The 15,932-nt window shown below is 36.7% G+C and overlaps 3 protein-coding genes across 3 annotated transcripts; 1 reads left to right on the top strand and 2 right to left on the bottom strand.

The window, feature by feature from the left end:
• Positions 1–1,839: 1,839 nt before the first annotated feature.
• On the top strand, positions 1,840–2,655 carry LOC108986931 (aquaporin PIP-type-like). Its single transcript, XM_035684154.1, has one exon. It carries the CDS (start codon positions 1,843–1,845, stop codon positions 2,653–2,655), a length of 813 nt encoding a protein of 270 aa, XP_035540047.1. The 5' UTR covers positions 1,840–1,842.
• A 4,323-nt stretch (positions 2,656–6,978) lies between these two features.
• Positions 6,979–12,146, bottom strand: LOC108987001. The gene is made up of 5 exons (XM_018959830.2): positions 11,660–12,146; positions 8,316–8,615; positions 7,880–8,101; positions 7,631–7,759; positions 6,979–7,431 (listed from the first exon to the last, which is right to left on the bottom strand). Exons 1-5 carry the CDS (start codon positions 11,918–11,920, stop codon positions 7,225–7,227), a joined length of 1,119 nt encoding a protein of 372 aa, XP_018815375.1. The 5' UTR covers positions 11,921–12,146; the 3' UTR covers positions 6,979–7,224.
• A 1,916-nt stretch (positions 12,147–14,062) lies between these two features.
• Positions 14,063–15,294, bottom strand: LOC108986932 (putative HVA22-like protein g). The gene is made up of 5 exons (XM_035684153.1): positions 15,263–15,294; positions 15,061–15,159; positions 14,900–14,956; positions 14,392–14,455; positions 14,063–14,299 (listed from the first exon to the last, which is right to left on the bottom strand). Exons 1-5 carry the CDS (start codon positions 15,292–15,294, stop codon positions 14,063–14,065), a joined length of 489 nt encoding a protein of 162 aa, XP_035540046.1.
• Between the last annotated feature and the right edge of the window lie 638 nt (positions 15,295–15,932).

Genomic DNA, 15,932 nt, shown 5'->3' with positions numbered 1-15,932 from the left:
ATGTGTTGAGTTTTTTTTTTAAAAAAAAAACAATCACAGTGTGCAGAGAGTGCGGCTGATTCGTAGCCGGATTCCTAGTACTTATTGCTAGAAAGGAAATAGATGTTTCGTTTATCTCTCATCTCTTTCAAATGCATGCAAAGCGAAGCACGTACATTATATATAGAGTGGTGCCACTCTGTTGCTTGTAGGTGTCCATTTTATGTGCTTCTTAGTGCAAATTGTATTTTTTTTTTTACTTTTTAATTCAAACATTTTTTAAACATATATAAAAAATTAAAAAAAAAAAAAAATACACTAATAGTCACTTTCTTAATTATTAAAAAAATAAAAAAAATTAAATGCATGAACAGTTAAAATCATGAGCAAATTGAGAAGTACGGGTGAAACCCAACCCCTTTGACTCGGTTTTTGGGCAAAACTGACGCCGACTGACACTTAAGTTTTGGGGGAGAAAACAGGCCAAAGCCGATCGGTGGGAAGGAGAAACACCGACGCCAATCGATGCTTCATTTCTATGGCAGTTCATGGTTGGTTCTCAGACCGAGCTTCGTCTGAGAGAGTAGAGACTAGAGAGAGAGAGAGAGAGGATGAGAATTGAGACGCGAAGAAGAAGACACGAGGAAGAAGACAGATTGATATTGAAACGACGTCTACTTATTTGTTTTAATACGTTATAAATAAAACGGCGTCGTTTCAGTTGTGTTTAAAACACAACTATAGGATTAAGCGACGTCGTTCCCCTTAAACTTAAGTAGAACGGTGTCGTTTTAAGTACAGAGTATATAAAAAAAATTAATTTCTTTAGTTGGCCAGTTCTGCGGTTTGAATCAGGTTCGAATCGACGCCGAATCGGCTGATATCAGTTTTCTCAATTTTGTACCATACGCCGACTGGTTCTCCACCGGTTTCGGCAGGTTCCGAGCTCTGCCGGCCAGTCCGAGTCGATTCCGGTCAATTTTCTGGTGTGTTGTGCAGCCCTATTGAGAAGTTATAGTAGCATTATTCTTATATATATAGTTATATCAACCGCTCACAAGTGTCATTATAGCTACAAGAAAAACAGGCTTTTGTGACTAATTTATTGCCATCAAAATATTTTTCGCAACTAATTTTAGTTGCAAATAGTCATTTCGCTGGAATTAACTGGTCGCAAATAAACAGTTTTCTTGTAGTATATATAATTAATTATACGATAGAATTATTAGGTTACCATGCATGTTACCAATGCAACGATTATCTGTGCGCATTAATTTATTTAAAATCATACTATGAATTCCCATTCTAACATAGGCATCCGGCCTTGTTCATGTAGAATGGATATTCTTAATTGCAGAGCTTAGTTTTATTCTTTATTTCGACGACTTCCACGTACGTCCATTGAAAGATATGTTTTATAAAGCATATAACACAATATATGCTCCTAGCTAACTAGTACAGTCTTCCGGAAACGACGGGAAGAAATTAAACCATCTTCAGTACTTCCAAAACTTACATGATCTGGAAGTAGCCAAGTTTGGCTTTGGCAGCTACGTACGACTTCCCATCTCTTCTATAAGTTTTGATTCAGGCTGGTCTCGATCACTGTCTCTAGGAATAGTTTAAATCATGGATATGGTTGTCTCCAAAGAAGCTGATCAGGAATTCCCAAGAAAATATGAGAAAAGTGAGGAAACTAATCTTGGAAGGAACTCTTTAAGAACAAAAGTTCTTATTTTCATAGGTGCCCACGAATTCTTCTCTCCGGAGGTAGCTCTTGCATGCTAATTATTATTGTTTTTTATATCAAAATATATATGACATCTCCAGCATTTTTTTTGTAATTTTGATTCAATCTTTCAGATGTGGAGGGCAGCCCTTACAGAGTTAGTAGCAACTGCCGCCCTAGTGTTCTCCCTTACCACTACCATTATCGCATGCTTGGAATCACACGAGGTCGATCCCAAGCTTCTTGTCCCGCTCGCCGTCTTCATCATAGCCTTCCTATTCCTCATGGCGACAGTTCCTCTATCCGGTGGTCACATGAGCCCGGTTTTCACATTCATTGCAGCTCTCAAGGGTGTTGTAACTCTTGCTCGTGCTTCCGTCTATCTCTTTGCCCAATGTCTTGGCTCAATAACGGCTTTTCTTGTAATTAAACATGTCATGGACGCTCAAACAGCTCAGAAATATTCCTTAGGGGGCTGCACAATTGCCGGAAATGGAGCAATGTCTGCACTCAGCCGAGAGACTGCATTAATCTTAGAGTTTTTCTGCACATTTGTGGTACTCTTTGTGGGCGTGACAGTAGCATTTGACAAGAAAAGGTGCAAGGAACTTGGCTTGCCACTGGTCTGTGTGGTGGTGGCAGGGGCCATGGCACTAGCGGTGTTTGTATCAGTAACGGTTACCGGACATGCTGGTTATGCAGGTGTGGGTCTGAACCCTGCAAGGTGCCTGGGCGCAGCACTGTTTCAAGGAGGCCATTTGTGGGATGGGCACTGGGTTTTCTGGGTTGGGCCATTTTTGGCCTGTATTGTTTATTATGGTTACTCCGTGAACTTGCCAAAGGAGGGTTTGGTATGGGTAGAGGGGGAGCATGACATTTTAAGGTTAGCTGGGACTTTTTTGGGGGGAAGTGGCAGTCCCAGTACTTATTCTCAAGCGAAAGTTTAATTAGGTTATGCGTGTGTAATTTCCAATAGCATTATGAAGTTTATATATATCATGGGAAATGGCTGCAACATAGGCTGAAAAATGAATAAAATAAAAATAGATTCGTAAAAATATAATTTGCTTTCAACTAATTTGAGTTATGCAGACTCGGTATTTGAGGGTCGACCTTAATTACTGCCTACTTAATTGGAGGTTGTCTTCCTAGAATGCATCATGCATGTGTTAATTTGAGCGTTTGTGCGGATATGCGCGCATGACTAATTTCTCATGCATACATATGCATGTATATGCAGTACTTGAACCATGGGTGATTATCCAATTCAAAATTATGCACACGGGATCAGTTCAAAGATAGCATTTTGGGGTAAAATGCTTCATTAACTTCTAATTACATCCATCGAAACAAATCTTGATGTTTTAATAATAGTGTATCATGTCCAAACTATGAGTTTGTCGTGAAATTGCCGGCCGTCTTTTCGGCTTATTAAACCCATTTCTTTTACCTAAAAACAGAATTCCTTGTTCATGAATATTCTTGCCAGCAAAGCTTGGTTTTACACATTATTTCGACTTCTGCGAGGCATTAGAAAATCAGTTGGATAATGAAGCATATATATATTCAGTCTGGAAATGCCAGAAACGAGCACGGCCAGTTGGCAGCGGCCACCTCCACTGCTCTAAAACATCGAAAAGTAGCCAATTAGTCTGGTGTTGGCTGTATCTTCAAATTTTCTTCTTGTGAGGGGGTAAAAACAATAAAGTCCAATATAGGCCTAGCCACCAAGCCACATTATGAGTAGGGGACACGACAGTTAGGTGACAAGCTTCAAAGCATCAACATGAGTGGCGCAAGTGGGAAGGGAAGACTTCCTTACACACACAATGACGGGCATGTGTAAATAGATGTATAAAATGCCTTCAGCCAGATGACTGATCAGCTTATAATTTCGACTTCCAAACGTAGAAGCTGTCAAAGTAATACAAGGGTAAATCCCAAGATCGAATTCACAAGGACAATGAGAATTCAGCAAACATTTCATTTTTGCAAGACCACATATTACCGTTTGGAGTGACACGAAAGTTTAAAATGATAAGAAAAGAGTAAACTAAATGAGCTAGTAATGAACAAAAATAATAAGCAAAGAGAAATAAATTTCTAAACTTAACCACTAACAATATTGACACCTAAATGGGGCTATTTACTAAGGGAGTGTGGAATGAATTATGAGTGAAATTGTCGGGACGTTCAAGCATAAGTAATGCTGAAAATAAAAGAGAATCTATTTTTCTAAAATTGCTAAGATTAAAGAGATTTAAAGAAATCGTGTGGAAGTTGACTTAAACTTGTAAGAAACAATTAAACAAACACTTGGGATGTAATTTTCGCCCACAAATTTGGTGATGGATTTACTTCTCTTTTCATTTTCTCTCAACCATTCTCTCATTCCTAGAAATCATGGTCGGATAATATAGCAATGAACCACAATTTTATTATAATAAAACTACTTGACAAATTATATGACAATCATAGAAAAGTGAAAGAAAAACATCAAAGTCATGTTACTTGTTCAAGTATCAATTGTGCCTTTACGTATACAATTGATCTAAACCAAGAACAAAGAACTCTAATCTTTTCTAGATGCACATTGAAATATAATCCATCAAGTTAATCATCAAAAGCACTAGATATTTAAGAAAATCCAATCCCAAATAGTCATGAGTTACTCATTGAATTCCAAGCTAAAAATTTAGCCTATCATCTCTAGATTAACAAAATACTCAAAAAGATTAAATTCAAACATCTTTAACTACTTTACTGAACGAAAATTGCAGGAAAAGAAATATGCTGTAATGCAAAACTTGCTGAAAACCAAAGTGCTGAAGAAGAAGAACAAGCCGAAGGAAATAAAACCAGAAAAGAAAAAAAAATGTCTCCGAGTAAAAATGCCGAAGAAAAAAAAACACACAGACGAAAACTCCCAAAAAAAAACTAGCCGGCGCACGAAAATTCTTTTTCTTTTTATACCCTCTGTTTTGCGTCTAAGCCTTCTCAGCTGCGCGTTTCGTCCTGCAGTGCCATGCTGTTTCGCATCCATTTTCGTGCGTTTTGACGTGCGGTCCAGGTTCACGTGAGTGGTCACCTCTGCGTGCGTTTTGCTCCAGCCCGCTCGCGTTCCACTTCTCCATTTCTGCTGCGCGTTTCGTCCTGCAGTGCGCACGTCTCAGCCTAGCACAGATCCGTGTTTCATCCTCAGCCCCTTGCGTTTTGACTCCAATCCTCAACTGCAATTCGCGTCTCAAGTTGCTCCTCTTACGCGTGAGTGCCCTGCACCATTCTAGCCTCTGCAGTGCACTTTGAGCAGCTCGATCCAGCCCAGGTTCATCCTGCGTGCTGCATCTATTGGAAGCCACCATCCGCATGTCTGCCCCTCAAGTCACTAGTGTTTTGCGTGAGTTTTCAGAACATTCTTTGTAGTTGCCGTGTCAGTTGGGTAATTCCAAGAATACCCATATATTTTTAACATTTTTCTCACAATGCCCTGCAACATTAACAAAATATCAGAATAAAATTTGAGATATTAATCAGAATTTAACATTGAGTCAAGTATTAAAATTTATTATATAATTAAGTGCTTACTTCATTTTTTTGTTAAACAAATCATTCATTTAGCAACTTAATTATGTAATTTTTAACAATTTATCAATGACCAAGGATCTTCTTCTTCGATTCTTCTTCTCTTCATCGAGCAGGAGTTTTTATGAGTTTCATGGTAACAATCAAGGGTACTATAACTCTTGCCTATGCTTCTATATAATTATATGGATTTTCTAGTAATCAAATGTGTGATGATGTGTTAAGTACTGTGGAGTTTGGTCCACACCACTCGAGCAGATGCGCATCTTCCAGCGACTTATGGCGGCGAGTTTTGGGTTCCGTTGGACTAGATGTAAAGTGGGGCTTTAATACCGGCGATCTTCCAGCGACTTATAAATCGCTGGGGTACATGTATGCCAGCGATACATAATCGCTGGTAAAAGTGCTGAACCTTATAGTGTACAAGTTAGAGAGTTCGTTTAAGACTGCTCAACAGTGAGCTCGAGCAAATGCAAGTCAAAGAGTGAGCTCAAGACCGCTCGACAGTGAGCTCAATCGAGCGGTCTCGAGCGGAGGCAAATCAGAGAGTTCGCTCAAGAGGCACTCGACACATGGCTTGAGCAGTTGATGGTCGCTTGATGCGCGCTCTAGTGAACATCGCTATTATTGAAATTTTAGGATTTCTGCCGGCTTGTGACATTTAGTGTGTGTGAACAATGGTCACCCAAAAATGTATTGTGATTTCTCAAGTAATAAAAATCCTCTGCAGCTTCCATGGAAGTAGGTAATTTATCGAACCACGTAAATCTTGTGTCGTGTGATTGTTTTGATTGTTCTTTTTGTGTTTACTTTCATTTATTGTTATTGTTTTTCACAACATGATGAACCATCAAACAGTTCAAGAGTATTCCTTGGCAGTCGCACGTGCAATATTCGATCGAAGGCAAAGGAGCACTATCCGCACTGATCAGCCGATCGAGAGACTGCCTTGGTGATCATGTTAGATTTCTTTTGCACATTTGCGGTGCTCTTTGTTGGTGCATGCATGTGACTGTGGTTTTTTTTTAACTTGAAAAATGGTGCAAGGAACTTGGCTTAATTAACAGTGGTATATATGTGCGGTAGTACTGGCGGCCGGTGGCATGGCATGCATGCCAGGGGCAATGGCACTAGCGGTGTTTGTTTCATTCTCGGTTACTGGGCGGGCTGGTTTTGAAGGCGTGGGGAGTTCCCTCTTGGCTTGTTATATATCGGATGGGCATCGAGTTTTTTAGAATATTGGAATTGCATGGGCCCCTCTTGGCTTGCATTTCCATTATCTGTACTAATTTTCCATCATATGAAGAATATAATAGCTCTTGCATGCTTAACTATTTTACATAGAAATATACAAATATAATTCATAATGCATTAGGTGTGGATGGGCATTGCTCGAGAAGGTGCTTATCCAAAAGGTCATTGCTTTATTTAAGGCTGGCTTTATGCCATAAAATTAGTATATATCACACTTTAATGAGTGCTTTAAACTTGTTTGGTAGTAGTACGTGCAACTTTCTTTTTCTCTCTGTCTAAAGATACGAGCTTTAGCATTTGTATTACTTTATGTTTTGAGAAGAATCTTACGTAATATATATGCTACTGCAGTAAGTAGTTTCTCAATGGAATCCAAAAAACAGCTTAGATTTTCTATAGGGTGGCGAGAAACTGTTTGGCACAACCAGCTAGAGTAGGTGGAGAATGATCACCATTGACAAGCAATTCTTGGCTCCAGGTCCTTGGACCTTCTCTATATTTGCATACTATTTCGCACACATCAATTTAACTGCACAAAATACACAACTTCGGCAAGCTAGATAGCAATCATTAATGCCCTGAAAATTTTTTTATTCTTTTTATCCTTTTTTATGTTATCCTTGATATATAAATATCTATATATATATATATATATAGATATATATAGATGTGCCTTTTCACTAGGAAGATGGCTGCAAAAGTGTAGAAGAAGAGGCAAGGGGCTCGTGCACGACTGAATTTGTAGAGACTGAAATGGGATTGCCCTCTAGTTGCAACATGATACTCCCCAGGATTTCAGTAAATGTTTTCTTGAACTCATCTTCTTTAACTATCTTCCCGTCATCCGCGCTGACCATCTTAAACACATCACCAACCACCTTGTCCATCTGTATGATTTAAGATGCAGATCAGAAACATCACTTGTAAATTATTATCTAATGCATATAGGCATGGCCTATATATATTATATATATATATATATATATATCTTCTTATATATAAAAGCATCTATCCAAGTACTTCCAGCAGGTAATTATAAGCTTGAAACCGAAGTTAAGTTAATTAGCTGTGATAATAGCAGCATACCTCTTCAACTGCACCAATTGGAGCTAGGCCAGCAGATGGAGCCACTACATCCAGTGCCACTCGCAGACACTCCTTTGACAATTTTCCATTACGATCTTTTGGCATGTTCTCTAAAGCCGCATTCAATATCTGTATGTCCATTAATGTGTAATTGAGTGTATTAATTATTTAGTTGATCCCGTGTATAAAGCTTGGGTCTTGGAACTTTAGGTGAGACAAAAACAAGGGGATTTTGATCAGAGTGTAAACCTTGTCTAATTCAAACTTGTTGGATAATAATCTCTTAACTCCGCTTCCATCAAAGGTATTTTCACTATGGGCGACAATCACTGGTTGATCTTTGAGATGTTGAGCGACGCATTCTACAGCTTTCCTAAACTCCACCAAGAATGATTCTTCAGAGACTGACGGCCTGTCCCAATCATGGCCGGCACAGGATTGCAACGCTGGTTGCACAATGTTTTCCACAACCTACAGAAGAAAAGGAACCCAGAAAAGTGGAGAAGGAAAGAAGAGATTCGTGTAATTGTTTCAATGTCTATTTGATCGGCAAGCAGGAAAATGCTTTGCTTACTACTTTGCATTAAAAATCTAGTACCCTTAAAGACAGCATGGATGCTTTGCATTAAGTTGGTGCATGCATGCGGGCTGAAAATGGAAGTTTGATTACAAAAGAATCAATTACCCAAGAATCCGAAGAAGGGGGCATTCCTTGATCCACGCTGAGCTTTTCGAAAGCCTTAATTATAGAATCACGCAGGGATAATCCACCATGTGTGTCTATCTGCGAAAATATGGAAGCCATGTCTGGTTCAAAACTTGGGCCCGTGATCAACTCAAGAAGGTCTTCCCCATCAATACGGAGGATGACAACAGGATCCCGCTTCAAGCCGGCAGCCATGCCTAACAGAATGTCTGAAAGAACCTCTTTGAACTCAGTCTTGCTCACTGTTTCTTGTTTGCCATGTGTGAATTCATTCAAGACCTGTATAACATGATGATACGTACTTGATCGTTCTGTTTGTAATTATGAGCTTATAATTATTTATTAATACTAGGTATATATGAACTACTACTTTTGGAAGAAGAATAATGGCATTCTAATTAAATTTGAGCACTCGATCAGCACTTTAAGCCTCGTTTGGAACATGGACTCATCTCAACTCATTTGAGTTGAGTTCAAATTTAAAACTAGTCTAACATTCAAATATACAACTCACAAATTATTAAACATCACTCAACTTAAGACATCTTTACACGTGAAACTCATAACATTTTTCAAGTCAATACCTCTTTACACTCATGACTCATAATCTTTTTTAACTTTCCATAAATACATTTAAATTCATCTTAACATCTAAATTAACACATCTTTTACTCATCTTAAGTAGATCTCATAAAATTCACTCCACCATCTCAATTCACTACTATTTATAAAGAATTCAACTCAACTCAGTTCAACTCAACATCCAAACGAGACGATCAAAAGGTGAAAAGATTACAGGTTATTAATTAGTGGCCGCATTCCCATCTGTCTAAATCCCACCATATCATAAATACAAGGCCACACTAGAATAAACTGGCAGAGATCATAAATTAAGCCCCATTGTGGGTTACTTGTAATATACCTACTGATCAAAGGTTCTCTCAAGTTGCCATTTGAATTGGGAGATATATATATATATATATAAAGTGAATTTTATAATATTTATTGATGAATTAATTAATACTATCCGAAATAGTTATACGAACACCAATAAATATTGTATGGTCAGCTCTATATATATGTCTATTTTATTTTTATCTCCTAGCTATATTAGAAATAAATCCTTAAATTTGAAACTTGAGGATTTTTTCCCCCACCTACTCTACATATTCCCTTTGTCACGGAGATATATAAGGGACTTATAACAATAATAAAATCTAATCTTGACCTGGGTTAATTTATTTGCTTTTTGGGCATGACATGATAAACGATCGATGCATTCCTGCCTCGTTTATCATTGGCCTGTCGGTTGACATGCATTATATTAAAATTTAGTGCCTTATAATATTATGAACCACTAGTCAGTCTAGTTGTGCACGAGCATCATGCAATGCGCAAAACAAAAATGTTAATTTAAAAGTGACGTCGGTGATCTTCGATAGAATATTAATTGTAATATAAAATTTAATTAAATATAAATGAAAGAAGATAAAGTCTCATGGAGGAAAGATCGATGTAGCATGAGCTAAAACTTTAAAATTCTAAATTATATAATATTTATTGATATCATGAACTTTTAAATTATTTTAACATTTATGATATTTATGATTATAATATAACATGAGAAAGTAATATGACATTTATAGCTAAACGACGTGAAGCTATGACTTTAAGCTCGAACTAAAAACTATCACAATAGATTGGATCACTTAATCTAAGATTATTGCTTATAACAAAAAAAAAAAAAAAAGGAAGGATAGTACTACATAATATAATATAATATATAATTATTCATGTATATATATTGATCACAAAGCAAGTCCACTAATATATATTATAAACGTTTCGCGCAATACATGATTATGCAGGTAATTATAAAGTCTGAGAAAAGGTATAGTTTCCCCAGCATTTTCCTCATAGAAAACGATAGAAAAAGAAGAGCAGTAGGTGGGAAAAGAAAAGCTCAGCTAAAAAGAAAAGTCCCAGTAAGTACGGGACCGACAAAGAAGAATCATAGGTGGGATGTTTGATCTCGAGTTACCATCTACATGATCTGGATCAATATTAATCAAATTAATTAAGCTGCCTCAAGAACTAGAAGGCAAAGTAGTAGTACTGCAACCAATATCCATCTCTCCGAATTTATAAATTAATGGATCGTCAATAAACAATTAAATTAAATACTTCTAAGAAATAGATCGGTCGACTATAAAATTAAGGTTACGCTTATACTTTTTTGGCCGGTGGGATGGCCGAAGACGTACGAATTAGGAGGCGGTGCCATGAATTACAGTGGACGTTGCTCATGTCCATGAATTAAATTCAAACCAAAAGAATGGTAAAAAAATAAAATAAAATTTAATGACGCTAATATATATACTGAGAATAAATGAGGATTAAGATCTCTCAAGAATTTAGTAATGCTACGTATAAGTCTCAAATAGACAAATCTTGTATGTATAAACGTTTTGTAAAAATTAATTTAGAAGAAATTAATACATGCTAGTTTATTCTTATATTGTCAGTTAAATAATTTTTACAAATAATTAAAAATAATTTAAACACCCCATGCAGGTAACCACCAGAACTTACATGCATATAAATGCAAGAGCAATAACCATTTTTATGTTGTTATTTGATTCTTGATGGAATTTATGTGTCTAATCCATCTCATGAAATCGGTTTTATAAAAAATAATTATTCATTACTTATAAGCATGTCCAAGATCTTATTCATAAATAATGTGAGATTATTCCTTAACACACTCCCTTACGTGCAAGTCAGTATTTTTCGTAATTCTTGTCACATGATAAGTAGTGTGGACCTTTATTCGTCCTGTGACAGGTTCTGATACTATGAAAAAATTTATGAGACTAACTCACTTTATAAAACCGATTGATCTACAAGATATGATTATTTATTTTTTATAAACATGCTTAAAACCTTGTTAACAGGTGATATGAAATTATTCCTCCACAATTCCTAAGTTTAAATGGATACGCGGCAATCGGCATCGTGTAATTTTTATGTTTTTATTTAGACGCAAAATGCATTAATATGTTAAGCTGATTTTCCGTCTGCAATGGATAGGATTCTCTGCTAAATATGTGAAGAAAAAGTGCAAATTATTTGCCAAAGCAAATTACCGGGAAACAGTTAACAGCTAAACCTAGCTCGATCTTTCTCATCTCTCTAAACTCTCTCGGCCTCGAACAGAGTACCCTAATATATACCGAGACCTAAAGCCAAGGAAGAAGAAAAAGTACTAGCTACTACTTAAAAGACTAGATCTAGTTAGAGAGATGAGAAACGTGTAAAGGTACCTCAGAGTAAATGTGATCAGAATCAGAAGAAGTGACCTGAGCAGGCAAACCCAAAGCAGCACCAATATCAGCAACAGCAGGTTCAAGCTCCTTCACAGAGAGCATACCATCTCTATCCCTATCCAGTTCCTGGAACTTATGCTCCACGAAATTGCTAAACACCTCCTCGTTCCCAACCAACTCCATTATATCCGAACCGTCCAGAACCTGTCCCTGCTGATCTACGCTTTTCTTCTTGGGTATGCCTGGAGGAGTCTCCATTCGCTGCTTTTTTTTTTGGGTGTGTGTGGGATTAAGCTTCTGCTTTCTTGTAAATCCCGTGGCCGTAAGTACTTTTGTGCGTGCTTTTTGCTCAGAGTCTCGTGAGTTAGACACGAGAGTTAAAGGGAGAAGATCAGACGTTGCTTTGGGTGATAAGAGCCTACCCTACCTTTGCTTCTTCAATGAAATGGACCATCTCCAATCCTCACCTTTAACTGAGTCTCTGATAGAGAGAGAGATAGAGAGAGGTGGGTAGGTGGCAGGGTGCGTCTTTTATGGAGCTTAGAAAACGTACGTAAGGGCCAGTTTGGTTAATTTCTTTTTTGTAAAACCCCACTTCTAACCTTTTGAAAAAATTAGCATGTTTACATGTGAGATTTCAAAGAAAGTAGGACAAAAAGTTGGCAAAATTACAGCACTCATAAATTGAGATCGTTTTTAATTAATTAGTTGTGTCTTCAAACAAAAATCAACAATTAACAGTGATATATTAAAAGTTAATGACATTCGATTGATAAAAATAAATAGTTTTAAAATATTGAGATAACTATCTGTCATTCAGATTTTCAGTATAAATAACAATTTTTATATATGGAAAAGTTTTCTAATTTTTTGATTTTCTCATTATTTATAAATTTTTAAAATATTTTACTGATTTTGATATCAGAGACTCTCGGCTCCAAGACCGTCCTCTCTCAATTACTTTTTTATTTTTATTTTTATAGGCTCAATTTTAAAGACTTAAATTATTAAAATCTGATTCAAAGATATACGAAACACCACATTAATACTCTGATTATAATTGATAGATATCACATTAATTAGATTACTTATGAAAGTTCAAACAACTGTGGTGATGTGTCTCAATCTATCATTCAAATTATTTATGTTTATAAGGCTTCGTTTGGTTCCTCAAATACTCTCAACTCATCTCAACTCATCATTACAAATTTTTCAAATCCCAATACAAAATATAATAAATAATTTAATTTTTTTAAATCTCAAAATAATAATAATATTAAAAAATAATATTCTAATAATATTTTATCATCTCAACTCAACTCAACTCAACTCACTTCAATATCAAAACACAACTTAAGAATAGACATTTTGAGAAAATTTTTGGGAATACTTCCGCCTAGACACGCTTCTTTTTCTTTTACGTTCCTTAAGGACGGGCGAAAAACAAACACCCACCCCTCTTCCCGAGAAAATTTATATGAGAAGACACAAAAGAAAAGAGAGAGTGGTGGGCATGCATGAATTGAGTGTGCGGTTGGTACACGTGGGGCGGTGCGGGTAACTCAAGTCCACCCGAGTCCCCGGTTCCTTTGCTTTGGTCGGCCCGTATCTGCACGACGCGTGGTGTATTTGTCAATTCTATTATTATCATTAATCATTTTCAAAAGATTCTTCGCAATAGCCACCTGTCGAAGAACAAAGATGTTAGCTTTTTGATAAGAATGGGAAATTACCTAAAACATAAGCCCATAAATCTCTCCCACATTGCTTTGACTTTAACATGTTTTCTGTCCATTCTGCATGTTTTTTATTTGACTTACGATACCGTACGTTCTTCACGTTAATAAACAGCAACACATATTTTCGCTTTGGTTGTTGTAAATTAAGTCCGTTCAAAACGTCCGTGTGCAAGTCATTTCTGTTCACATTTTTCCTCTCTGCTGTTCGATCGAGCAGTACCTCTCTTGAAAATGGTTACACAAGTCGCCCAGCCACACTCTGCAACCTGCAGTGGGAGGAGCCCTAGCATAAAAAGGGTCGACGCGGGAGAGTTTGTGAACTACGTACCATCTGACCAAGAATATTGCTTTTATAAGTTCAAGTCCTGATCATCACATATACAGATCAGCGGAAGGCCTTCAATACAGGCTATGGAGTGAGGTTCAGTGAACCAAATTAATTTAGTTTGAAGATAATCTTAGACAATATGCATGTAAACAAAATTGGTCTGGAAAACATAGCCAATGCCTTAATATATATAAGAAATGGGTGCATACAGATCTCCATGAATGGGTGGAATAAACATATCCTTATACCAATTTAACAATTTCAATGATAGCTAGGTGTATGCACAGATAGAATGCACTGAATAAATGACTCCAAGATGTCAAAATGCAGGGGCTACCCTTCTTTATCCACGAGTACTTGATTAGAACGAGGAGGTGCTGCTGCTGACTGAGAAGAGACATATTGCAGAATTTCAAAAAACCTTGTCTGGCCATAAATTAGAGCCCTTTTCCAATAAACAGTTGCTATATCACCAGCCTTTACTCTCAACACCAATAAGTTGCGATCAATCTCCGTTTCATGTTTGGCCACATAAGGCCGAAAGAAGGAATTATAAACATATGCAGTTCCCTTAAACGTAGGTAAAAGAATTATCGTTAGAAAAAGACTAGTAAACAAGATATATATAGTTTTTTGAGTTATAGCTGTTGATCAGTGTACACCTTTGTTTTCGGATACCATAGATATATGAAGAATGCCAGCTTCGCTTCACCGTATATTGGTAGCCTTCACAAAGCAAGATAAAGAAAAATATACATCATGAACAGTAACAACAAATATTACTAGTGTTCTGCTGTTTAAGCAATAATTATATATATGTGCAGTCATTTTTATATATTCTTTATAAATTTTATTGAAGTGATTAGTTGCATCACTATTTTTTTAATATAAAATAATTAATTTGACTAATCACATCAATAGAATGTATTAAAAATTTATAAAAATGACTGCATATAACATAACTCTTAAATTACCCTTGAAACCGTCCGTTGTGGAAGTAGGCATCACTCAAAAGAAAAAATCTAAGTAAAGGAGTAACAGGGGTACTATGAAAATTGGCCTATTTCTGCTGGGCTCAGACAAAAAAAAAAAAAAAAAGGAAAGGAAAGGAAAAATTAAAAATTAAAAAAAAAAATCCTTATTTGCTGTGTTCAAGGACTGCGCGCATACCATGAAACGAATGCATCCCCGACTCTCTCACAGATTGTAAGCATTGCAACTAAAATCCTGCAAATTTTTAAAAGATGCAACATTTTAATTAGCACAAATTAATTAACTTGTCTATAACTTACAAAATGCTAACACAAGATCGTCATGAAGATGATGCGTACCAGTATCGACACCAAAACAGAAGTTGCCCAACTTCTGGCTCCTTCTTCTCCGCAGTTTTGAAACACTCATAAGCCGGATATGCATAACCAAAAACCAGCCTGCAGATCAAAAATAGCAATGTTAACTTTCTCATATAACTGCAAGCACTTGAACTATACAAGTGAAAATGAAAATCCCAAAATTCATTAATTTGTTACGTACACAAGGGCACTTGAAAGAAAAGACCCCATCATCTTGCGCCCGAGAACAATGGGTGCAATTGGTTGTCGACTTTATGCAAACGATTACCCCCGAAACCCCCAAAAAAGTTAACTTATTAAGTCCCACTAATTATTCACTCCAACTAAATGATGTCTTGCACAAGAAGAAATGAACAATATTCAGTCATTCGAGTTTAATAAACACCATGAGAACGAGAAATAAACGGGACTCACTACCCCATTAAATGATAAGAACATACAAAGTTTAAAGAGTGTTAGAAGTGCAAGTGAAACTTAAAAGCAAATACATCGCAAGTAATTAACTTTCTAATTCTAACACCCAAAAAAGAGAGGGAGACAATGCAAACAGTGTAGCGGAAGAAACAGAGAGCAAATACGGTCGGAAAGCTTCGTCACCTTCTCAACAAATGGCCTTAAAATTAGAATGATTACGGTTAGAGATTGTGAGAATAAGGAGACTCGCACTGCATAAAAGAATTTCAAAGTTGGGCGGGACATCAGAAACCGTTTCGAGTATGGGTACAGGCTTTCGCCTTTCGGTACTCCTGGAGTCCTGTGGGACGAAACGCTGCCAAAACCGAAACGCAGCAGAAAGTCGTTGAAAGTAGATTGTATACGGACAAGATTGGCGAAAGGCATTGCCATTTGCG

This window comes from Juglans regia, chromosome 13 (assembly GCF_001411555.2).
Source record: "Juglans regia cultivar Chandler chromosome 13, Walnut 2.0, whole genome shotgun sequence".
Classification (NCBI taxonomy): domain Eukaryota; kingdom Viridiplantae; phylum Streptophyta; class Magnoliopsida; order Fagales; family Juglandaceae; genus Juglans; species Juglans regia.
The sequence above is the reverse complement of the archived record's forward strand: the minus strand, read 5'-3'. Positions and strand labels throughout refer to the sequence as shown.

Excerpts from the sequence above, each read along its gene's own strand:
- LOC108986931 (XM_035684154.1), top strand. The coding sequence starts at position 1,843 with ATGTGGAGGGCAGCCCTTACAGAGTTAGTAGCAACTGCCGCCCTAGTG.
- LOC108987001 (XM_018959830.2), bottom strand. The coding sequence starts at position 11,920 with ATGGAGACTCCTCCAGGCATACCCAAGAAGAAAAGCGTAGATCAGCAG. Across the intron at positions 8,616-11,659 it reads CTGATCACATTTACTCTGAG|GTCTTGAATGAATTCACACA; the intron begins GTACCTTTACAC and ends CATGTTATACAG. Across the intron at positions 7,760-7,879 it reads ACAAGTTTGAATTAGACAAG|ATATTGAATGCGGCTTTAGA; the intron begins GTTTACACTCTG and ends ATGGACATACAG.
- LOC108986932 (XM_035684153.1), bottom strand. The coding sequence starts at position 15,294 with ATGATGGGGTCTTTTCTTTCAAGTGCCCTTGT. Across the intron at positions 14,957-15,060 it reads CTGTTTTGGTGTCGATACTG|GATTTTAGTTGCAATGCTTA; the intron begins GTACGCATCATC and ends AAAAATTTGCAG. Across the intron at positions 14,300-14,391 it reads TATGGTATCCGAAAACAAAG|GGAACTGCATATGTTTATAA; the intron begins GTGTACACTGAT and ends CCTACGTTTAAG.